The sequence below is a fragment of the Cynocephalus volans genome, chromosome 6, assembly GCF_027409185.1.
Source record: "Cynocephalus volans isolate mCynVol1 chromosome 6, mCynVol1.pri, whole genome shotgun sequence".
Classification (NCBI taxonomy): Eukaryota; Metazoa; Chordata; class Mammalia; order Dermoptera; family Cynocephalidae; genus Cynocephalus; species Cynocephalus volans.
In genome coordinates, this window is record NC_084465.1 from 111999511 (window position 1) to 112023633 (window position 24123).

At 50.1% G+C, this 24123-nt stretch overlaps 1 protein-coding gene across 2 annotated transcripts; it reads right to left on the bottom strand.

The window, feature by feature from the left end:
- Positions 1-33: 33 nt before the first annotated feature.
- On the bottom strand, positions 34-22951 carry GPRC5B (G protein-coupled receptor class C group 5 member B). 2 transcript variants are annotated; one of them, XR_010023860.1, is made up of 5 exons: positions 22809-22892; positions 12672-13699; positions 4638-4822; positions 1222-3345; positions 34-1153 (listed from the first exon to the last, which is right to left on the bottom strand). XR_010023860.1 is itself a non-coding variant. In XM_063099892.1 (4 exons), the coding sequence occupies exons 2-4, from the start codon at positions 13696-13698 to the stop codon at positions 3301-3303; spliced, it is 1257 nt and encodes a 418-aa protein (XP_062955962.1). In that variant the 5' UTR covers position 13699; positions 22809-22951; the 3' UTR covers positions 34-3300. The 2 variants fall into 2 exon arrangements, 1 of the variants encoding a protein (XP_062955962.1); XM_063099892.1 differs by having other exon boundaries at positions 34-3345; positions 22809-22951.
- Between the last annotated feature and the right edge of the window lie 1172 nt (positions 22952-24123).

Sequence of the window (24123 nt, forward strand, 5' to 3'; positions counted from 1 at the left end):
GGGGTATTTTGAAAAGCTACCACACATCTTAAGTAAATAGGAAAGCCTTTATTTTTGAGTTAAGAACAGCCTTTTGAAAATAAAACCTATCTGCCCATGCTTTACAACCTTTTAAATTTGTAATGTTTATATACAGTCATTATGGTACACATTGATTGTCTTGAAATTTCTTTAACAATTTTTTTTTATAAGTATGCAACAGTCAGCCAGGGGAAGATAAAGGTACATTATAAAACACACACTGATACATTTAATAAATATATATTATCTATCAAAAATGAGCCTTAGCTCTTTATCAGTTAATTAAAAAGCACCTGCTGAGAACTCTTGTAAGCTGGTATAATCATTGCATCATTGGATTATAAAAGCCACAATGCTCCCTTTCAGCTTGGGGTTCAGCCAGAGGCACTCAACTCAGCCTTGGCCAACCGAAAAGACCACCCTGGTTTACACTTTCTCAGTGGGCCCTAACAGCATCTGTGCTTAAAAAAAAAAAAAAGCTTGGACACCCAGCATCCAACAACCAGATCTCAAACCCTGGAAACACCTGAGCCACAGAGAACTTTGTTTGTAAGTTCTCAGAGCTGACTCTGTCGCTCCCAGCCTCCATCTCCGGTGCAGAAATCCAGGACAGAACAATTTTCTATTTAAAGGGGGGACAAGAGTGGCTGTTATAGTCCCAAAGTGATTTTAATAAGCAGACATGGATAGATTTGTGCTTACAATTAGGGATTTTGATCACAGATGCTCTCCCTCCAGGTCATTTTCCCCAAACAAATTTTGTTAATATACAAACAGGTCTTAAACAGAAGTACCGGTTAATTTTGTATTTAAACCTTGCTTTGTGGAGGCAGCTGGCTAGCACAGTCTCTCGGCAAAGATGTCTTGGTATCTTCAGGTGAAGTCATTGGAAAAGTAACAGCTTTCTCCCTTCTCCCCTCACTCCCACCTCCACCCTACCGTGAGGGCATTCAGCCCAGTCTTGACCTTAAAGCCAAAATAAAACAAAACCTAGAAGCGCAATAACGTATCAGAGATTTAAAAAGGAAAAAAAGGTCTCATTAAGTAAGATTTTCCATGGCTTAAAGATGGTTCCATTTTTATGGTTGGGAAACTGTTACTTTCCACTGGTAGCCATTTATGCTGAGCTAACCTTATGTGCGTGAACAAAGAACTTAGAAACTGTTACTTTCCACTGGTAGCCATTTATGCTGAGCTAACCTTATGTGCGTGAACAAAGAACTTAGAAAACGATCCTGTGAAGTGCTCTCTTCTGCAAGGGGGGTTCTTGCAGATGAGTCACTGATGGTATCAGAAAGCTCCAAAGGACTCCAGAGAGCAGGGGTGAGCAACCCTTTCCTGGCATGAGAATTTGTAAGGCTGTTGTTTTTCACAGGACTGGATGGAAGTGTTCAGAGATTTATTTTCAGAATACTGGGTCTGCATGCAACCACCCCCAGCCCCACCCCAGGTGGTAGCTCCTTTCCCTCCCAACCCTCCACAGTACTCCAAGTTTTCAGCCCATCCACTGATGGTCCTTGAGCAGAGGATTGGAATCAAACTCTCTAGAAGCAAGCACATGCTGTGGGCAGGGGTGGGTGCTTCCCAAAGGTCAGGGAGGGGTGGCATTCTGGTGCCATGCATGGTAGGAAATGCACTAGCTGTAAGGAAAAGTCACAGGAAGGCCACACAGGAATGGCCAGATTGGGCTTATTTTCTCAAGAGCTTTGCAAGGTTGGGAAGGCGGAGAGGGGACACAGCAGAGACTAGGGCCTCAAGAAAAATCAAGTTTATTAAAATATACTCAGCTCAGATGTACTGGCTTATGAAGAGGCCAGCCCCCCACCCCCCAACACTAACCTTTTTTGTTTTCTTAAAGGTTAAAGGCTTATGGGTAGTTTTCTAGAAACTAAAGCAATGTAGTGATTAGTGTATATGCAAAAGGACCCACCCTCATTTATACATTCCATGCCATCAGGTTAAAACGCTTTGCTTTGAATCATTGCTAGCAATTATGCTGGCCAAACAGTGCAGAGAACATGGGGCTTTTAATGTTCAAGATGTTCAAAATGCCAAGTAACAAAGGAATGACTTGCTTAGGACAGATGGAAACCAGGACAGAAAACAATGGGCTTTGAAGAGAGCCATTTTCATGGAAGTTGCAGAAAACCAAGACAGAAATGTCCCACACACCCTCCCAAAGCAGCAAGAAACCCTCACGTGATCCATTCCACCCTGGAACTTTCACCATATCTAAGGAAAAGGCCCAAGTAGCCACTGCTTGCTAGGCAGCAGGATGTCATCTCTCCATCCTAGAAGGCACCCCTGGAAGCCCTGCCATGTGACATCATCGTGAAATGCTGCGGTGCCTGCCTTCCAACCTGTGTCCTAGAGGGGCTTTAAGCTGGTGGCCCCACTGGAGCTTTTGAAATGAACAAGGGAATAAATTGGGAAAGGGCTTGGAGGAGCACTCACGGATGAGGGGGTGGGTGAGGTGACCAAAGGACGAAGGGACTGCGTGGCAAGCCGGAATATTTCTATGGCTCTACAAGGGAGGGGGCGGGCTTGCTTTCTCGCCACAGGTGCTGCAACAAGAGGCCCACAGGAGGAACAGTGGTTGGTCACCACTTTCTAAATGTGATGTCACTTCAACGCCCAGAGAATCTCCTCTTCTTTGGCACATGCCAGGATCCCTCTATCACTATTGGCTATAAAGGTGACCCCACTATTTGGTTGGGCCTTGCCTTAGAAGCATACCCACAACCTCCTCAGCTCTCCTGACCCCTGTGAAATGTGAAAGTGACCAGCGAAGCTGGTGGGAAGTCCCCATTTGTCCTCCTCAACGAAATGGTCATCTCCAAGAGGCAACCTGGGGTCCAGCACTTCCTGGGGAGGGGCAAACATGGTGGGGGTCCTCCGTATCCAACCAACAACAGCCTGGCCCACCAGCTGTGAATTTGGTTCCATTCTACCCCCAGAAGATGAAACAGTCTTCCCAGCCACATTTTCCAATGAGCCTAATACTATTTGCAATTAGCTTTGCTTTAGTTTGCGGGGATCGAGGTTGGTTTTGTATTACGTGTTTGCGTGTGTGTGGCAGGGGAGGGGAGGGCAGTCAGGGTTAGCTTTTCAGTTCATCAGTGTTCACATTTACATGAAATCTCCTTGGCTAGGATTTCCAAATCTCCTGGCTGTGAGGCGGCCTTGTTCAGCTACTATTACCGATTTCTCCCTCAAGAAAGACACAGCCAGGGAATAAAATCGGTAATAAATTCTTATTCTCTGGAAATTAAAAGTCTTTCACCAGTGGTGTCTTCCAGTGTGACTTGGCGGAGCAGTTGGGATCTGGAATAACACATAAGGATAACACACTAAGAACTCTGTACTTTGCAAAGTCAACATTAGAAAATGATTCATTAACAATGTGCCAAAGATAAGTTTCCTTTGCTTTTACCTAAACAGGCTGAGTAATTCCCAAGAAAAGCAGCAACCACTGTGCTCCAGTACTTGGGAAGGCCATCCTGCTTTTTCTGTAAGTTTCCTTGTCCCAGAAACTCATTCACTTTCTAAGTCCTGGGTGTTGTTACTCACACTGGCCTCGGAGGAACCAGGGAGGCTCAAGAGTGACTGATGGGGCCTTTTCTAACCATATTGATTATTATTATGCTTGTGAGTCAGGCTTTTCTTGGCATCGGACAAGAAAACAGCCCAGTGGATGGCAGGGGGTTTTAAGAATGCAAATCTGTGATTCTATTTGTCTTTGAGCCTGTTCCAAACCAATACAAACCAATGCCTAGCACAGCATACCATACCATTCAAAGGCCAGGAAAACTTAAGTTCCCTTTAGAGATCACAGACCATCCCTGATTTACGTTAAAAAAAAAAAAAATAGGTTGAGTTATGGGATTGGAACATGACAGAAAAAATGGAAATCCAATTTACGCATGTAAACTGGCTCATGCGTTGCTTCTGAAAGAAGCATGTAGTTATGTTTGGAAATTAAATGTGGGAATGAGAGTATGTCTTTGGATTGCTGGAGAAGCAAAATGATGTCATTCCACGGAGGCAAAATGTAAACAATGACAATTCTGCTGAAGGTCTGTTTGGCACCAGACAGTAAACCTACTTTTGTGCTTGAGGGAGAGAAATGGTAATTGCTTCCATTTCTCAAGACATCTCTTAGGGAATGGGGGTGGGGGAACCTGGTGCCCAGCTGGGGCACAAAGATAGAGGGGTGGATGGGGAAATTAAACTAGGTCGATGTGAGCAAAATCTGCTTCATCATTCTGGGCTTTTCCAAAACACCACCTCCCAGGGAGAGGATTGGGACACTGTATAATGAAAGCCAAAGAATTTACTGGGCGCAAGAGCCCCAGGAAAGACGGACTCTTTCAAACGAATCCACAGATGGTTTACTAAGAATAGGTGGATTTTCTGTGCATGGAGAAGGTGGGTAGAGCAGGCAAAAAGAGACACGGAAGCTCTGCATGCATTCTAGCTACAAGGGATGTTGACCTGAGCTGCTGTTTTTGCAGGCCACACATGCAGCCTCCACAGAGCAGCGTCCCCATTGAAGCTGCCCCCCAACACTGTTCGCTCTTAGGCTTCCTGCTAAAACATCACACTTTGATACTTACAGTCCCGCCATTGAGCACAACGGCCATCTCAGTTGGCTGATACACGTTGCTTCTGAAGGGAGCGCTGGGCCTCTTTCCCAAGCTGCCGCTGGACCTTTTGCCCAGGCTGTCGCTGGATCTTTTTCCCAAGCTGCCGCTGGGTCTCTTTCCCAAGCTGCCGTTGGGATATCCTGCTGTTCGGAGAGCTGGGGAAAGGAGGGATTGATAATGCAACACCACCCAAAAAGAGACACAATTTTGTTTTCTTTCCCTACATCAAAAACGCTCCCTCCAGGCACCTCCACCCACCCCTATCCCTTTTCCCCTTTGTCATAAGCCTGATTCAAAACAAAAGTCACAAAGGGGCTTTGTTCTCAGGCTCTTTAGGAGCCTGACCCGTCTCAGTGGGGTTGGGAAGTTTGTAGAGTCCAGGGTGCAGGTCACTCTCAGGGGCAAGGGGCCCAGGGTTGAGCCTCAACCCTCCCTCAGTCCTGTGCTCTTCTCCCAGGCAGCCCCTGCAGGCCATGGGTGACATGTGCCTCTGCATCCCTGAAAAGGTCTCCTGTAACAAAAGATCTCCTCACTTCAGAATGCCATCCCCCCCCCTTTTTTTGGTGGCTGGCCAATATGGTGATCCAAACCCATGACCTTAATGTGATAAGGCTGTGCTCTAACCCACTGAGCTAACTGGCCACCCCCAGAATGCTGTTATGTAAAGTCCAACATCAAACCATTCAAAACTGTTCGCTGTTTCTGGATACACCCATGAAAACCCCTAAGAACAAGAGTATCCAGTCCACAACAGAGCTTGTCTTCATAAGAAAGTGACAGGGAGAGACCAGAGGGACTCTAACCAGACATGTAGGGTTATTTCTAGACAGGAATAAAAGGGAGATATGAAGCAAAGATGGTAAAATAGGTCCACACCTTTTACTCCTGCAAGGTGGGTAAACATGTTTCTTATTTGCTGAATTTTTAGAGATTTAAATTCCCTTCTTTTTGTAAAGAAAAAAAAAACCAGTCAACACAAAGACATGGAGGAACCTCAAATGCATATTGCTAAGTGAAAGAAGCCAGTCTATAAAAGCCACATAGAATACTCTGGTAAAGCCAAAACTATAGAGACAGAAAAAGATTAGTGGCTACCAGGGATTGGGGCAGGGAGGGATGAATGCGGGGAGCACAGGGCATTTGCATGACGGTGAAACTACACTGTGTGATGCTATATGATGGATACATGTCTATTTGTTAAAACCCATAGAACTATACGATTCAAAGAATGAACTCTGATTAAAATATGGACTTTGGCTAATAATGTATCAATTTTGATTCCTCAACTGTAATAAACATAAAACTAATGCAAGTTATCACTAAAAGGAGAAACTGTGTTTTTGTTGGGGGAGACAGCATACGGCAACTCCCTGAACTTCTTGCTCAATATTTCTGTAAACTTAAAACTGCTCTAAGAATGGCTTATTTAAAAAATAAGAGAAAGTAGAAGGATTATCAAAAATAGCAAAACGAAAGTCTTCTCAAAGATCACATCTTCATTCTCACTGAAAGTACTTACCTTGCTTTGCTAAGAAAAACCTCACTTAAAAGTCTCCCCTGAAGGGGGGCACTTTCCTGGTTAAAAAGCAGCAAAAGAGCTTGGTGTTTGTTTGTTTGTTTAATTCATGAGGCAGGGATTAAAATCACCTTAGTTTAACCTTCACAGCGTGCTGACCACAAGCCAGTACTATGAAAAGTACTTTACATATATTAACTCATTTAAAATTTTCATAGTATGATAGGTACTTTTATTATTTCCACTTTACATGGTGCACAGAGAGGTTAAGTAACCTGCCCAAGGTCGCACAGCTGGTAAGGGGCAGAACCAGCTTTCGAACCCCAGCAGAGAATCTCTGTTCTTAACTGTCACACTATACCACTCCGGATACTATGTTTTTAACCACCACACTTAGTTACTTGGAAGCAACTTGAAAAGTGACATTAGGGGCAGCTCAGCCCAGTCTGGACTGAAGAAACTGAGGCAGGGTGGTGAAGGCATGTTCCAAGACACACACATGATGACCTCTGTTTGCTTTGGCATCTCCAAGCCTTCAAGCAGCACATTAGGCATGGCGCTGGGCAAAAGTTGCACTTTCTGGGAAGTAGCAATGGGGCGTCAGGAACCAGCACAGGGCAAGTGGGAGACAGTCCATGGACGTTTACTATTCTTAATTTTGAGCCTACCTGATCAAGGAGAGGGAAGACCAAACACCACAGCTTTCTTGTAATGCAGAGTCCCAGCAGGTGTGGCCAGGGAATCTGCCTCCAAACACATTCTCCTCACTTTTTTTCTGGCAGCTGGCCAGTATGGGGATCCTAACCCTTGACCTTGGTGTTATAACACCATGCCAACCGGCCAGCCCCAAACACATTCTCCTCAAAGAAACAAAGGCTCCACTCTACCGCCCATCTGTAGGGTGCCTTAGCCCAAGGGTCCCTCTCTGCAGCGGCTACTTGTGGTTCTCCTCTGGTAAACATCCCTCCCACACTCTAGACCCCTGAGTGTTGGCTACCACTGCCTTCCTCCCTGGCCTCAGGGGTGGGAATGCGATTTAGGCCTGGCCAGCCAATTAGAGCTATCTCTGAGATTTTTGCTCAGGCATTCTGGAAAATGTTCCTCTTTTCCACTGGGACCGTGCAAGCCTGGAGCTGTGGGCTACCCATGACTCTAACAGAGCCAAGAGATGGAGACTTGCCAAATCTTGTCATCACTTGAGTCCCCTGAATCTAACCATTCCTGAAGTCTGCTCCCCAGTCCATTAGTTTGTTTTAATACTTTAGCTTATTCAGATTGGATTTTTTTATTACTTGCAATGAACTTCAAGAAGCCCGACTAACACCCAACCCCGACCTGGGCCGGATCTGAAAGCCAAGGAGGGCTCACCCATAAGGGGGTCCCCATAGGAATCAAAGCTCATAGGTTGAATGCCAACCTTTTCTTGTGTAGACCCTGCAAATGAGGCCAGGTTGGCCCTGCTCCAAAGCCAACTCAGGGCCTTCCCACAAGAATAAAAGGGTCAGTTTAAATAGCCCTTGGCCCTAATAAGATCTTAGAGCCCAAAGCTCCTAACAGAAGAAGGAACAATTTTCTTTCTTGCTCCTTTCAAAGGTGAATATTTAATGTGCCTTGTTAGCACTTTCCAAGATGTGATCCAAGGTGCTACATCCCTCAGTGTGTTTTAATCTTTCTCACATACCTCATGCCTTGATGATACTTATTAACAAGCAGCGGGCTGGTGAAGTCGCATATCTGGGGTCTCACTCGGGGGAAGGAGAGATGGGGGCAGAGGCTGCTGGGGCTTTGCAGAGCCTGGAGAATGCCCTTCCCATCTTATGAGCACGTTAGGTGCAGACTCTCAAGAGAAGAGAGCCCAATGGCTGGCAGAAAGGTTAAAAGGCAAGAGACATAGGGCCAACCAAAGCTCTTGGACACTGGCTATTCTATGAGACCCAAGGACTCAAGGGTAATGTCCCTTATGGAACCTGGTTCCTAAAATACAAGCTGACTGAGGTCAGCACCAAAGATGCCAACAGCTGTTCCCACTGTGGCAAGGGAGCATGCCCAGACAGTCTGCAGCCAGCAAAGCAAGGGTTTGTAGAACAAAGGCCATCCTAGCCAGGACTCTAGCTTAGCCTGTGTGAGCTGTCTGAGGACTGGCTTTGCCTGAAGCCTGCTCTGCCAGATCCCATGTGAATTTTGGTGGACACACATTTGGGATGATTCAAAAGAGAGCTATTAAGAGGTGGGGAAATGAGGGCCATGTGCAATTATGGGGGTGGAATGGAAACAGAAAATTAGTCTACCTTTCTGCTGCGCCATCTGGCAGCATGTATCAAAATTTAAAGTGCAGACTCTTTAATCCATACCTAGGAATTTTTTTGCAAAGAGTTAATTCATCAAAGGCACACAGATGAGTAGATAACAATGTTCATTGCAGCACTGTTTATCATGGAAAGCCGGAAGCACATAGAATAATCACCAGCTGAAGATCAGAATAATAAATTCTGGTGCCTGATGGAAAGCCCTGCATCATTAAAAAGATACTGTAGCTCTGCGGTTACCGACCTGAAAAAGCCTCCATACCTGATTTAAGCAAGCACGCTGAAGAACGCCACTTAGACTGCTGGTTTCTTTCTTTCTTTTTGGCTGGCTGGCCTGTTTGGGCATCTGAACTCTTGACCTTGGTGTTATCAGCACTGAGTTCTAAACAATTGAGCTAACCAGCCAGCCCTAGACCAGCGGTTTCAACCTAGTTACATCTTAGAATTGCTTGGAAAGCTTAAAAAAGACCTAATCCCAAACTCAGACCTACTCAATCAGATTGAGGCGGGCAGGCCTTGGTAATAATATTTTTAAGCGGCCCAGGTGATTCGAATGCACAGCCAGGTTAAGAACTACTGTTGTATTGTCCTGTGTGGGTGTGTGGGTGACAGACTGTGTGTGTACTAAGAGATGTCTGGCAAGACAGGAGCAAACCAGTCAGCAGTAGTTGCCTTTGGGCAATGGCATTTTAAACGAATTTTATTATTTTTACTTGCTGAACCTATATGATTCTTTTCTGATTTTACATGATTATTGTTGCTCCTTTGCCATCAGAAGGGAATAATATTTATTTTTGTTTGGGAAAAGAAACAAAACATGGCATGACAGAGTGTGAAACAGACAGGGGGGATGGCACCCCTCAGACCCCTCATCACCCCATGCCAGCCCTGATACTGCTGGTACCAACCTGGGTCCCAGGTCCCTTCCATTTTCTGGATCTTATGTTGATATGAAGTACTGGCTGCATTTTTACAAGAAAAGGGAGATGTAATGGGATTCAGAAAACCAATTTTTCCCTTCTGGGTGCTGCTGTGTGCTTACACTGTGAACTTCAACAAGTTGCCTGACATCCCCGGGCCTCGGTTTCCTGCGCTGTAAAATGGGTCTGATAATCTTTATCTTTCCCAATGCACAGAGTTGTCCTGACATACCAGTGAGATGAGGGACACTAAAGTGATTTAAGAAGGGGATGGTAATTCCAAGGCAGAGTGGTCAAGTGTTTGGGTTCTGGAGCCAACCTGCTTGGGTTCAAATCCTGGCTCCGCCTCTTGGGCAAGTCACTTAGCCCCTCTGTGCCTCAGTTTCCTATCTGCAAAACAGACCTCATGGGGTTATTATAGGACTTAAGTGAAATCAGCTACTAAAATGCTCAGAACAGTACCTGGTCCATGGTAAGCATCCAGTAAAGGTTCGCTATCCTTACTTTTAAAGACCCTAATACTTGGGAAGTTCTCACATCCCAGTTTTACAGTAAGGAAATAAAACCATCATTTTCAACAACACTGGTTGTTAACCTTTTGCGGGTCACAGATGGCTTTGAGAATCTGACAAAGCGGTAGACCAATTCCCTAGGAAAACATGAAAGTACAAAAGTTTGCATCCATTTCAGGAGTTACCACTACATTTGAGGCCCAAGGGGAGTCCCTGGGTCTCATAAATAGGATCCTTTCCGGGAGGAACCAGTGAAGAGGAGGCTTCACCATGACCCAGGAACTAGCCAGCCTCCTGGCCTCTGCTTACCATGTCCCCTGACGGGCCCTCTGTGCTTCCATTGGTGACCTCTGTCCTGACTGCATCTTCTCCTGACCTCCCAGGGAGCCAGCCCCCCAGCTCAGCCAAAGCTGCCATCCCTGCCAAATCTCTCAACAAACACAGGCTTGCTGGCCTGGAACTTTCTGGTAAGAAGGGAGCAGCTCTGATAAAGGCCACACCGGGACTTCTAGCCCTCACCAGAGCTGGGCACTGACATTTCCTCCTGTGGGGGTGTGGAGGAGGCTGGGTAGATCCAGGTGGGAGGGAGGGATGTGGGTGGCCTTGGAGGATGTGATGGCTTGGTGCATGTCCCCTGCCGGCAGGAGATGGATAGGCTGCACTCTGGGCCTCAGCACTCAGCCCGATAAGCCAGCTGCTGAGCATGGCCCATGTACTGGGTGGGCACCTGACTGAATGTCCCTAAAGAGGGAATCATGACAGAAATGACACCTCCCAACTGTGTGTCGTTGGGCAAGTCACTTAACTTCTTAGAGCCTCCATCTACTCACTTATAAGATGGGGATAATACTAGGGCCTATCTCATCAGGTGGTGGTGAGGACTAATGAGACAATGCAGGTTAAAGATTTAGAATAGTGCTTGGCATGTAGCTAGTGCTCGACAAATGATGACTATCCTAGGTGATAATTACTACCACTGCTACTGCTACTACTAGTTGTTATTATTATTGTTTTAGCCCCTGATGCATCTTCTGGTAACTGAGCAAAGACAATTTTATTTAATCTCAAGTGCTGGGAGCCTAGCCAACTCCTTTCAAGTAATGATCCTAAGAGACACTTCTCAAGCATCTATAGCAGGGGCGCTTGGTGCCTGTACCACACCCCCTAGGCAGGTCCTATTATGACCTCACCTCTGAGTTCCGTGGCTGCAGTGACAGACAGTGCTGGATACCCAGACAATGTCCATCTCAAGTGGCTGCCAAATCTGTCTTTCTGCCTTGGAACCAAATGGAACTCGTTCAGCCCATTCACTAGAGTTATGGGGGATGTTAACGACTGTGGGAGACAAGAGTTGCCCCACCCCCTTGTCCTTCCAGGGCCAATTCTGAGGCTCATTCGACAGGTGTCCTCAGAGGGTTCCCAGCAGGACTGAGCCCCTGTAGCCCATAGCAGTAACCAGCTCATTAATGCACTTGTGTTGGTGTTTCTGCCTTCTGGGTCTCATTCTCCCTGCCCTCTCCCTTGTGAGGTACGTTCTCTATTTGTTTTATTTCACAGATGAGAAAAACTGAGGCTCAGAGAGGTAGTGTGATTTGCTCAAAGCCACAAAACTAGAAAGTGGCAGAGACAGGATCTGAACCTAGACATCTGCCTTCAGGGCCCAAATTCATGTACTCCTGGTGACTGAGGAAGGGGAGGGGACAGAAGCAGTGCTCCTCCTGGTTTCCTCCAACCATCTAGCCCTTGGGCTGCAAACTCAAACACTTTGGGGGAGCCAGGGAATTAATGTTAGTATGTTACAGCAGCTGGATAGTGAGCAATAGGGACTGGTGGAGAGTGTGGTGAACAGAAAAGTGGATCCCAATCTGCTGCGGGTTGAATGTCCCCCCAAAACTCATTGGAAACTTAATCTACATAGTAACAGTGTTAAGAGGGTGGGAATCCTATTATGGTCATTGAAAGGTGGGGCCTTTAAGAAGTGATTAGATTGTGAGGAGTGTATCTTTGTAATGGATTAATACATTGATGGTTTAATGGGTAGTCATGAGCACGGTTATGATGGCTTTAACAGGAGAGCAAGTGAGCAGGTGAGCTCAGCCCATTCTCGCCCTGTAACACCTCGCCTCACTGTAGAGTCACCACCCACAAGAAGCCGCTCACTGGATGTGTTCCCTGGACTTTGGAGTTAGCCTCCAAAACCACAAGAAATAATTTCGTTTTCCTATAAATTACCCAGTTTCAACTATTTTGTTGGAAACAACAGAAAACCGACTAATACACCATCTAAAAGGCAGCCAAAGGCTGGCCAGTTAGCTCAGCTGGTTAGAGTGTGGCCTTGTAAAACCACAGTCAGGGGTTTGGATCCCCATACCAGCCAACCACCAAAAGACAAATAAATAAATTAAGGGCAGCCCCAACTTGGTGAGGGCTGAGAGGCAGGGCCCTGTGGTAAACACTGGCTCAAGTCAATTCCAGGCAACTGCAGCCCAGTGGCCCAGCTTGCCGGATCCAACTTTTCAAAAGAAGCCAGAAAGCTAGATTTTTATAATAAATTAGGTGGCAATTGGTAGGGGAAAAAAAGCTAAATAAAAATTCATCTCTGGGCCAGTTTCAGCACAGGGACCAATGTTTGTAGACTCATCTGCATGGACTGCCCCCATGACTGGGACCACCCATCCCCACTGATGAGAAAGAAGAGAGTTAGGACACATGCCCCAGGGCCTAACCCAGCAGGGTGACGATCACTTTACCTGCGTTGTGTTCATCCATCGAGAAGGCTTTGTTCTCCATGTAGGTCCGTGGCAGGTGCATGTCCTCCTCAAATGCTGTCTCCCGCATCCTTGGCTGTGACGTGTCGAAGTAGTTGGGTGTGTTTTCCTGCAGGGCTGGGAGAAGCATGCAGTGGATTTCAGGGATGGCGTGGAAGATGACGAAGATCCAGCCGCTGGCAACCAGTGCAATGGCTAAGGTGGGGTCATTCCAGTTTTTCATCTTCAGCTCGGTGTTGCCAAAGAGGTACATGGTCATCCAGGCCACCCAGATGAGCACAGAGAGGAAGGACGTGATCAGGATGAAGGCCCCGTTCAGCTTCCATCTCTTGAACTTGCCACACAGCGTGAAGAGGGCCAGCCCCAGGGTCATCAGCAGCAGTACCATGTCATAGATGAGCGCCATTACGAAGTCCATGGGCTCGTAGGCACAGGACGGCCTCGCGTCACGCAGCAGTGTCAGCACCAGCCACTCGACGTTGATGATGACCTGCACCAGCATCAGGCACAGAGCCAGGCCCACCAGCTGCCAGCCTGCCGGGCTCGTGCCATGACGCACCAGCCTGCGCACGCGCCACGCCTGGCTCAGCAGGCAGGAGAAGCAGAGAGCGAAGAGGACACCCCAGAGGAAGCGGCGCACCGAGCAGATAGTCTCATCCTTCTGGATGATGAAGGCAAATGTTAGCCCGAAGATGCCCAGGGTCCCCAGGAGGAAGAGGAAGTGGAGGCACACAGGCCTCTTCTTCTCCTTGTCCTTGATGAACGGCAGCCGCACCAGGAGGATGAGCATCAGGAGCAGCGTGATCAGGGCGCCCGCCCCAGCCACGGCCTCCACCACGATGCCCCAGATGGCGTCCAGGTCGCACAGGGACACGTACTGAGGGAGCAGGTCCAGCCCACAGCCCCGGGACGTGCTGGAGTTTTCAGAGGCCACGGAGGCAATCACATAGAGCAGGAGGAAGGCGAACACCTGGCGGGTTCTCATCTTTCTCTCTGACACCATGAACATTCTAGAAAAGTCAAGGGGTGGCGGGGAAGAAGAAAGAAAAGAAAGATCGATTCATTGTAAGATTCCCACTCTCCTGACTTCTTGAAGAAGACTGCACTCATTTCAAACATGCCAGACCACTTCAGGGAAAGGCACCCCTTTCTCCAGGTGGGGGGATTTCGGCTCCTTACCTGCACCCCTGGCCAGGCACAGTGAAAGACCGTGAGTCACCATCACTAGTGGTGGAGGACATGGTGGGCGGGAGCCTCACTTTCTCTGTATACCTTTTTGTATTCTTAGAATTCTCAGACTCCACCCCAAGTCTGACCTCTTCAAAAATAAGGGAATAAAATGAAACTTTAAAAAGACAGCCGTGGGCCAAGCACTGTGCTGGGAGAATGGACGCATCGCCTGGTGTCAACCTCTCAGGCTGACAGCTGACATTTACTGGCAACTCGCTCTAGGCCAGGAACTAAACACACCCCAGTCCTCACAATGCCCTGTGAGGCAGGTCCTATTTATTATGACCTCCATTTTACAGGTGACACACTTGCCCAAGGTCATACAGCCTGGCACCTAGAAGCATCCCCTCTCAGAAGCCTCCTAGCATTTCAGACTTGGTACATCCAAAAGGAGCTGTCTTCCTCCCACATCCCACACTCCTCCTCCAAAAGATCTCCTGAGTCCACCATCCAAATTCCACGCCCCCCGTCCGTCTCTCCCTGGGAAGACTGCAGGGTTCTCCCTGCCACTATCTCTTGTCCCCAGGCGAGTCTCCTCCTGCCCCTCCGGCTCCGTCTGCTTAGACATTCCCCATCCTTGAAAGGAAAGCTGCTCCTCCCCCATTGGGCTCAGTTCTGATGCCATCAGCTCAGACCTTGGCCAAGGTCACACCCCATTCTTCTCCACCAGCCTCTCGTCTGCATCTTTCTTAACTCTAATCACGTCTGTCGTTTTCTGCCTGTTTACTTTGTTTCTTCCTCCCCTTCCTCCTCTCCTCCCTTCCTGTCTTTCTCCACCACAAGGTGTGGGAGGGCAGGGACACTGTTTCTCTTGTTCATCAGTAGACCAGGCTCCTCAACCTTGGCACGATTGACATGTGGGCTGGATCATTCTTTGTTGTGGGGGACTGTCCTGTGCATTGCAAGATGTTTAGCAGTATCCCTGGCCTCTACCCACTGGATGTCCATAGCACATCCCCTCTCCCAGTTCTATCAATCCAGAATGTCTGTAGACACTGACATATGTCCCCTGGGAGAGCGAGATTGCCCAGATGAGACCCTCTGCTGTAGACTCAAGCACTAGTATACAGTGCCTGGCACAAAACAGACACTCAGTAACTACCGCATGAACAAGAAACTTATTCATCACACTGTCCTCTGTCCCACTGCCACAGCCCGCACAGCGGTGCTTGAGGCTCATTTCTGAACATCTCAAGCCAGACCTACTGCCTTAGCTTGGCCCATGTGTGGGGTTGTAACCAGTCACCCCCCTTGCCACTCCAGTGTGTCCCTGGGGCTTCCTTAAGTAAATGTGGTATTGACCACCTCTCTCTCCGCTCCTTTATGGAGATCCAGTGAGCATCTCAGATCCTGCCTTGGCTGTGAGGTCACTGACTGGTGTGAGGTCATCGACTGGCGTGGGGGCCACTGACTGGTGTAAATTATTGGTGCTGCTGAAGGAGAAGGTGCCTGGAGTTTAGGGATCATCTCCTTTGTTTACAGATGAGAAGGCAGGCTTGGAACAGAAGGCATCTGGCAACAAACACCCCAGCATCCTGCTCAGGCCAATTTAGGAGTGAGGATGCACCCCAGACATTGACGACTGGCCTACAGTCCAGTGCTGTCTGTGACCCTGTCATGTCAGTCACTGGAGTGCCACTGCAGCTATTTCTGCTTTGAGCACACACCACTGTACAGGTACTTACTGAACTAGTCACCGAGTCCTTTACATCAACCCACTTTAAAGTAAACCCAACACATTAAAATACTTAGCTCTTGAAATTTTTAAATTGCTCATTGGTATAACTCATGCTGCATACCCAGTGGACATATCCTAATATACCACCATTTGGAAAAAACATCATCCTGGACAGAACCACTTATCCTGAAGTCCTGGAAGCAAGTTGAGAATCAAAATTTAAGAACTGGATGTGTCAGAACAAAATGCCATCAGTCCCTGACATGGTGGAAGGGCCCTGGAGTGGATTTCCGTCAAGCAGCTCATCAATGGCAACCGTGATTAAGAGACTTCTCAGCAGGTCTCAGCAAGAAACACCCTATGCGGACAAACCATCCATCCCCAGGTTGGCTGGGAGGATGACAGGTGGGAACGTGCTTCTGGAGTCTTGCCCACCACCCCTCCCCCAGCGCCTCCCATCGACATACCCTTGGCCAGTGGTTCTCAACCAGGGACAATTTGGACTCCCAGGGGACATTTGACAATGTCTAGAGACATTTTTGGTTGCCACAACTGTGGAGGGGGTGCAATTGGCATCTAGCAGATAGAGACTGGGGTGCTTGCTAAATATCCTAATATGCACAGGACAGTCCCCACCACAGGGAATTATCCAGCCTAAAAGGTCAACAGCGCCAAGGCTGAGAAAACCTGGCTTAGACCCTTAAAGACAGAGGGACGGGGAAGACACCAGGAAACCAGCCAGGCCACTCAGCCTCAGGCCTGCACCCCTCGCCCCTTCCCTGCAAGCACTCGGCCTTTTGAGCTGTCTCTGCTCACTCTCTTAGGGGGGTCTCCTCTTTCCAGGCCTGGCTGCAAATGGGGACTTGGTTTCTCCACCTCCATCCTGCTTGGCCTTCCAACCACAACAGGAAACCACGGGGATGAGGAAAACACCACAACAGCGACCAAGCTTCTGAAGCTGGGCAGACTTCTCGCAGCCCTGGTCCGGGTCTCTAGGACATCTTTCGACGCAGAAATGGCTACACTCTTGCTTTCTGCTTTCATTTCTGAGGGTGGAACCTCTATTCTTTGCTGCACAGCTGTTGTTTTTGTTGCCCAGCTTCCAGTTCTCCCATTTCTGGAAGGAGCTCCTCATTTTCCTTTGGAGAGCTACCTTGAGCCCTAGCTCACAGCCAGGGCATCTGACCCAGGCCTGGCTACTCAGAGCATTTGTTGTACCCTTTGGACATAGTGCTTGGTTCATGCACAGGCACATGGCCTGAACCCGATCTGAGATTCAGCCCTAGGATTTTTGCTAGAATTAACTGGAAAGAGGTCTTTTCTTCCTGCCGGGGTTGATAAGCTGGAAGGATAGGGAGGGGCCTGAAGCTGGAGAAGGGAGTATTTGCCATCACAGGGAAAGGACCTGTCAGAGGGTAAAGCTGACCCAGAGGAAACAGCTGAGTGATGGACCAGAGTCCTAATACATTGAATGGCTGGATTCATCTATGCCTGAAGCAAACTCTGGTCTGTACAGTTCCAGCGGCCAGTTAACTTTCGTTTTTTTGGATTAAGCCAGTTTGAGCTGGGTTTCTGTCACTTACCAACAAAGAACTTCTAATACTCCTCCTACATCTTGTGGCCCCCTTCTTCTAGAAAGTCCTCCCTACCTAACATCTAAGCATGTACATACAACTGTTGGCAGCCAGGGGCTCTAGCAGGCATCTAGCTGTCTCAAGTGGGTCATTATCATTGCTAAAGACGCCACGCCATTCCACAGAACAATATTCAGGATGGTTGGAGCAGGGGGAGGTTATACCCTGTTCTGGACTGAAGTGAGGTTGGCTCATCTAGGATTTCTGGGGGATTCAGAACTGCCCTGCAGAGTTTTCTATTTCCGCCATAGTGAGGACGACAATAACTATTAACTCTGACAGTGCTTACTATGTTCCAGGCGCTCTTCTATGCACTTCACACATATTAATGTACGATAATCTGCATAACAACCAGACGAGGTAAGTACGATTCCTGTCTCCATTTTACAGATTAAACTGTGGCACAGGGAGATCAGCCGGCTTGTCCAAGGTCACACAGCTAGAAAGAGGTAGAGCCAGGAGGCAAACAACTGTACTATTGTTCCTGGGCTCTAGAAGTGTCACTGGTGAGCAGTTTGCTGGCCAGTCACCAAAATTAGGTTCTTCCCACCTTGCTATGCTTTACGCCAGTACTTTATCACTGTCTTTGTAGCATGTGCCACAATTTTCAATTATTTTATTTTATTACTCTTTTGGTCTGTTCTCCCATCCCCCAAGCCCAGGGCCTTGTCTATCTTGTTCTGCACCAATTCCCCAGTGCCTGGCACATGGGCAGGGGTCACGATCCAGTTGCTAAATGAATGAATTGATAAATACAGTCTCCAAACCTCACATAACCCCAGAAAGGCAGGTGTTCTTATTTCCATTTACAGAGGAGGAAACTGAGGGTCTGAGAGGTTTAAGTCGACGTTTGATCCCTGGACTGGCAACAGCAGCGTTGCCTGGGAGCTTGTTAGAAATGCAGACTCTCAGCGGGTGGGTTCAGCCACCTGTGTTCCCACAAACCCTGCAGGTAATGCTGGGGCACACTGAGGCTGGATGAACAAGGGGTGTCAGGATGACAGCTCTGGCTTCTTTCACCTCACCACCTCTGCTCTGCTGTGCCCCCTGCAAGGTAAGGCCCCATCCTGCAAAATTAGCCACCTGGTGCTTCCACCCCCAAAAGCTGGGCAGATCTCCAGGATCCCCAAACTGAACAATACTAGATTAGAGGTTTTGAGTCAGCCTTGAGGCAGGCTGATTGGGACTAGGCTGATTGGGATGGGATGAATATATGGCAACAAACCCGTGGGATGCAGGCAGGCAGCTCCTCAAAGGAGTAATGAATAAATGTGAACAACTATGCAAGACTCGGCTCACATACTAATTACCTTTGCTGCCAGCCAGGCTTCCAGAAATGTGACTCAGATACTCTTAAATGGACTGCATCACACACACGCATGTGCACACACACACTCCGCAGAGGGCCAGAAGCCTTTGGCAGATGCAGGAGCGGCACACCGGGGCCTGCAGAACTGAAAGAAGGTTCCCCCAGTCCTGCTCCTTGCCAAGGCTGCATGAACTTCACAGTCAGACCTCCCGGCTCTAAATCCTGCTGCTGTGCCACTAGCTAGCACCCTGTTACTCTGGACAGCTGACAAACTTTCTTGCCTCAGTTTCTTCATCTGCAAAATGGGGGTGATAATAGTGCCCATCACGTGGGATTGTGGTGAGGATTAAAATGATATTTAATGACAATAGTTAACATGGGGTAAGCACTTACATAAAGCAGCTGTTAAATAAGTAAAAAAGATCGGCAAATGCTCCTTTGTCTGAGCTGATGAACCCTTCTGGAACTGATTTTCTAGAAGGGACGGTTGCCATGGAGATGGTGTTGGGAAGGGTTTCATCCAGGTGTCTGTCCACCACTGGTGTCCAGCTTTGCCCATCACACACCAAGCAGAGAAGTCCCAGAAGTGGTATAAAGGGGAGATGCCTTTGGGGGTAGTCTGCTCTAGGGACCCCTAAATGCTTCTGCTACCCACAGCAGGTGCCCTAAGTGGGAGCCTCACTATGAAGGTAGAACTCAAGCTGGTGGACCCAAAGACAGCCTGGGTACCCTGAAACTGGGAGACTCTCTTAGGGAGTCTGAGCCAGGATACCCAGAGACCAGATACCTGCCATTCTCTTGGGAACCAGCATCCCTACCTTCCCGTGCACCACGGGAAGGAGAAATAATGTACAAAACAGCTCAGAACACACCATTCTGACCAGCCTTGCCTTGGGTGCTTCCAGCAGGACTCCAGGGAGGCCATTCATCTTTTACCCTGGGTCCCCTCCCAGTTCAGCCATGTACCCCCCTCCCAGGGACTGGCAGGTCAGAGGCATCTTAACCCCATCCTCTCTACAGATGGGGAGAGGCACTGAAATATGGAAGGGAAAGAATAAATGAGCAACTGGGCGGGGGTGGGGTGGCGTGGAGGGGGTTGCTTTCCTAGCCCTGGATATATTAATAGTTCAGTACCCGGATGAATATCTGGCACAGAGTTTACACTCCTAGTGAGGCCTCAGTGGGAAGCAAGCCAGAAGAGCGGAGCCAGACAGAACTATGAGCCACTGGGCCTTACTTAACCTCTCTGAACCTTAGTCTCGTCTGTAAAATTGGGATACTGATAGATAGTACCACCTTCAGGAGGCTGGTGTGAAACGTACACGAAAAGACTCAGCTGGGCACAAAAGAAGCACTGGATACGTGCTTGTTAAAACGACAGACCTGCTGGGACATTAAAAAGACATTGTCCTGTTGGGACAATGAAGGCAGAGAGGTCAGGCAACTTGGTCAGAGGCTTACTGAAATTCACAGGCCAAGCTGGGACGAGAGCCCATATCTCCCAGCTCTTGACCCCAAAGCCTTTCCAGTGCACCCCATATTCTGACCCCCCCGTCCGGCAGAGAACCAGGATGGGTCTGTGGAGCCAGTCTCCCCACGCACCCCAGCATTACACTCTGTCCCAACCCACTCCCCTTGGAGCCGCCTGTGCATTTCCTGCTCAGACGAGATTAAACTGTTACAAGGTTTCCTGACATTAAGCTTTTTCCCAGACCCACAAATCTCACCCTTTGATATCTTTTCCAAGTTACACAATCTCATAATCTTCATTTCCCAATGCTGACTGGCCTATTTGGGGGCTATAGAATTAATAAACCGTCATAGGCTAGTAAACAGGGTTGCAAACACTCAAGCTCTCTGATTCATGAATATTCAAAGCAAGTCCAATTCTGTAAATAAAAGCAATCATTTAAATGCAAATTGCACCCTTGGCTGCCCTGTTCCATGGTGTATGGTTCTTTTTCAGCTGTAATTCCGACAAGAAAATGTGACTAAGAGTGGAACCCTCAGCTCTGTACATAAGTGATTATGGGGCTGTGGGCTCTGGTGGGGCTGGTTAGCATAGGTAAGAACCGCTTGAATGTGGGGAGTGGATTTTAAAACCCGATCGACTCCTCCAGTTGACTCACAAGGCTGGCCTGGCTCAAACTGGTCTGCACAGGCTTTGGAAGTTCTCAGTGCCTTGCTATCCCCACAGGCAGAATGGAAGGGGCGCTACTATCCATCTCCTTTTCAGGGTCAGGGGAACTTTTAAAAGTAAGATCCTGTGGCTTCTCACCCAAAACCCTCCCAAACAGAATAAGCCCCAAACTCCTTTCCAAGGCCCAAAAAATCATGATCTGGCTGGTCCCTGCCAACCTCCCACCCCCACCCCACAAATCTACCTATAAGCTCCAGCCACACTGGCCTCTGTTCAGTTCCTCTAAGCTCAATCTCACCTCCAAGCCTTTGCACCTACCTGGTTCAGTCTTTCCCTAAGATCTCCCATTAACAGGCCCCCCATCTTGCTGGGTTCCACTCTTCTCACCTACAAACACCCTTGTCACTTTCTTATACATCATCCTGTTTTATTTCCCTGGCAGCCCTTATCCCAATTGGATGTTATATCTATTTGCTGTTTATTTGCTGTTTATTTATTTGCTTGTTTAGTGTTTGTTCATTCACTTTCCCAGCCCCCTGAGAGCAGGGGCTTGCCCATTTTGTACAAAGTAGTGCCCCAGCACCGTGTGGCTGGCACATTCGCTGAAATAACAAATTAACCAATAGAGATTTTGAGCTTATCTGCCCAACAAAACCGCATGACTTGCTGCCTGTGCCCTAAATGGCCACGCTGTCCTCCTCCCATCTTCCCTTCCCAACTCAGCTGACCCCTTTTCAGACTTAGAACAGGAAGCAGATAGGAAACTGTTCACTCCACAGTCGAGCTGCAAAACTGGTCGGGAGGAGGGCTCCTAACCAACAGATGCCAATTTGCATTCATTTACATGTCATTTGCATGCAGTTTAACTCAGGCTGGATACTCTGAAACCCCTAGTCCCCACCAAAGAAACTTCTGATTTGGGATTCCTTGGCTGAAGTGCCGGGATTTTTGTGACAGTCCCTCCCCCACTTCTATTGTCTCTGCAGGGACCCCTTAGTGGTCCCTGGGCTCTGCTCAGGTGCTCCCCATCCTGGCGCCGAAGGGCAGCCAATGTGGCGCGTGGGCTGGGGCCCCCGGCGGGGACGCCGCTGCCCGCCACGCTCCAGGGGCCTTTGTCCGCGCTCCAAGGAGCCGCCCCCTTAGCGAACAAGAGACGGGGGGGTGCCGGGGGCGGGAATTGGCTAAGCCTTGACAGAGCAAGGACGGGGGAAACGAACCCGCTGCGGGGGGCGTCCTCTGGGCCAAGGTCTGTCCCCGCCCCCCCCCTCCCAAGCTGGTTAACCGGCTTCCCCCGGCCAAGGCAGGCTCCTCTCGTGTGCTCCCTTCGGCCCAGGCGGTAGGGACCCCAGGATGTGTGGCATCCTCGGGCGGCAGAGAGCCCTTGTCCCTCAAGCAGAGGGAACACAGCACGGGGCTAGTCCTCATCCCCAGCTTGGCCGTCTCTCCCCGAGGCCCCGCGTCTGGAACGGAAACGCCACTACCCCCGCGCCATTGTACGCAGCCGTCCCTTCCTACCTCCCCCCATTTGTCGCCCAGCCTCAGGTCTCAGCTCTGCCTCTTTTCCCCCGCAGTCCCCCCTCCCCCTTGCTGGGCAGTGCGCAGCCTCCGCTGGCTGCGAGCTTGGCCCCCCAGCCCCTGCGGCAGGTGCGGCTGCTCACCCCCGAGGTCCGGACCTTGGACCCCCAATCGGTCTGACCTGTCCATGGTCAGCCACCCACCGGCTGGCCACGCGGCCCCGGGACATGCCCGCGGCTCCTCTCCCACGACGAGTCCCTAGGGCACGGCTAGACTCCTTTGCGCTCCTAGCTGCTTTTTACCTGTGGTCGCCGCCAGGCCCTCCTCAGAGACTTAGATGTCCATCTGGTCCGGGTACGGTCCCCCTCCCCCGGTAAAGGTCCCCAGCCCCTTCCCTCCCCTCCCGGCCCTGTCCTCTGCGGCTCCCCTCCCGCCGCGCTGTGGTTCCCCTTACCCGGATCTCACATCTCCCCCAGCAGATTAGCTCTTGGTGGGGGGAGGGGGGGCTCAGCAAAACGCAGGAAGCGGATCCCCCATCCTCCCAAGTCTACGGCGGGAAAAGTTTCTGGGGTCCCGCAGCGTCCTCCACCGCATGGGCTCGGCTCGCACTCACCGTCCCCCGCGTCCCCGCAGCGCCGATGCTCCCGCTGGCCCTCGGCCCGTGTCACATCTCCGCAGCTCGGCCGCGGCCCCCGCTCGGCACACGCCTGCCCGCTCCTCCGGCCTCACTGCATCGCCGCGCCGAGCCGCCGCCGCGTTAGGCGCCCCCTGGCCCGGCCCGCGCTGCTGCGGCGGCCGCGGCCCCGCCCCCTCCGGCCGGCCCCGCCCCCGGCCAGGCGCCGTCAGCGCGCACCCGGGGGCCCAAGCTCATCGCTCTTTGCCCAGAGCGCCGAGACGACCCCACCACCAACCTCCCGTGTCCCAAATTCGAGAACATTCCCTCCACATCCAAGGTGCGCCCATAAACAGTCCAGACGCACCGGGAAACTCCCCAGGTTGATCCATCTGCAGGAACATCCCCCTCCAGCCGACACACACACGGACAAATACCCGCATGCAGGTCCTAATGTAGGGGGCTTCCCCCGCCCAGGACACGCTCCGACGTGGGTTCATAAGCTGTAACTTCCCCGCAACACACCAGCACCGGGTCCAAGCGGAGAGGATCCCGCCTCGCGAGTTCCAAAGTCACCGACGCCCCCGTCTACACCTCGGCACACACGCGGCTTGACCTCCTCTAGGCGGCTCCCTTCTGGACACACTGCCTTCCCTCCTCTCCCCCCGGCCCCCTCCTGTCCTTGTTCCTTTGCTCACGCTGAGCCCAACACTCGACTCTTCGCCCACCCCAAACTCACTCGCACGTCCACACGGTGCACCCTCACGTGGCTCCGTACTCAGGATCGCCACCGCCACCAGCGCACACATCGCGCACGTACGCGCACGTCCTCGGGGACGCTCAGGGCACAGCCAGGACGCGTGCCCACGGGGCGGCCGTGAGACCTGCTCGGCAATGATTCCCCCTCCTAGTCTGCCCGGCTGTCCGAGGTTTGCATTGCTAAGACCAGGCTGGAGGGCTGTGCTTTAGCACCCCCCTCCCCCGGGCCTGGTTCCCTTGGGTGCCTTCCAGACCAGCCAAGCAGGGCCCATCTCACCCCTTCCCCCGACTCTGTTTTTTCAGGGTGAGACCCCCCAATCCCAGCCACACAAAATACGACAGGGAGATATCCCCTGCTCCCTGGGCGGGGGGCTGGGAGGGTGAGGGGGAGTTGCAGCTCCTGATCTTTGGGGACCGCGGACCTTTCAGATACTCCCATCCCTTCCCACGAGCCTCCCAGTTCCGGTCCCGCTAAGCCAGTTTTCTCCCAATCAAGCTGCGTACTCCTTGAGCACGCATCTCTGCAAATGCCTTTATTATTTTTAAGGAAAAATGG

Excerpts from the sequence above, each read along its gene's own strand:
- GPRC5B (XM_063099892.1), bottom strand. The coding sequence starts at position 13,698 with ATGTTCATGGTGTCAGAGAGAAAGATGAGAACCCGCCAGGTGTTCGCC. Across the intron at positions 4,823-12,671 it reads GATGGATGAACACAACGCAG|CTCTCCGAACAGCAGGATAT; the intron begins GTAAAGTGATCG and ends TCCTTTCCCCAG. Across the intron at positions 3,346-4,637 it reads TTGTGCTCAATGGCGGGACT|ATCCCAACTGCTCCGCCAAG; the intron begins GTAAGTATCAAA and ends GTGTTATTCCAG.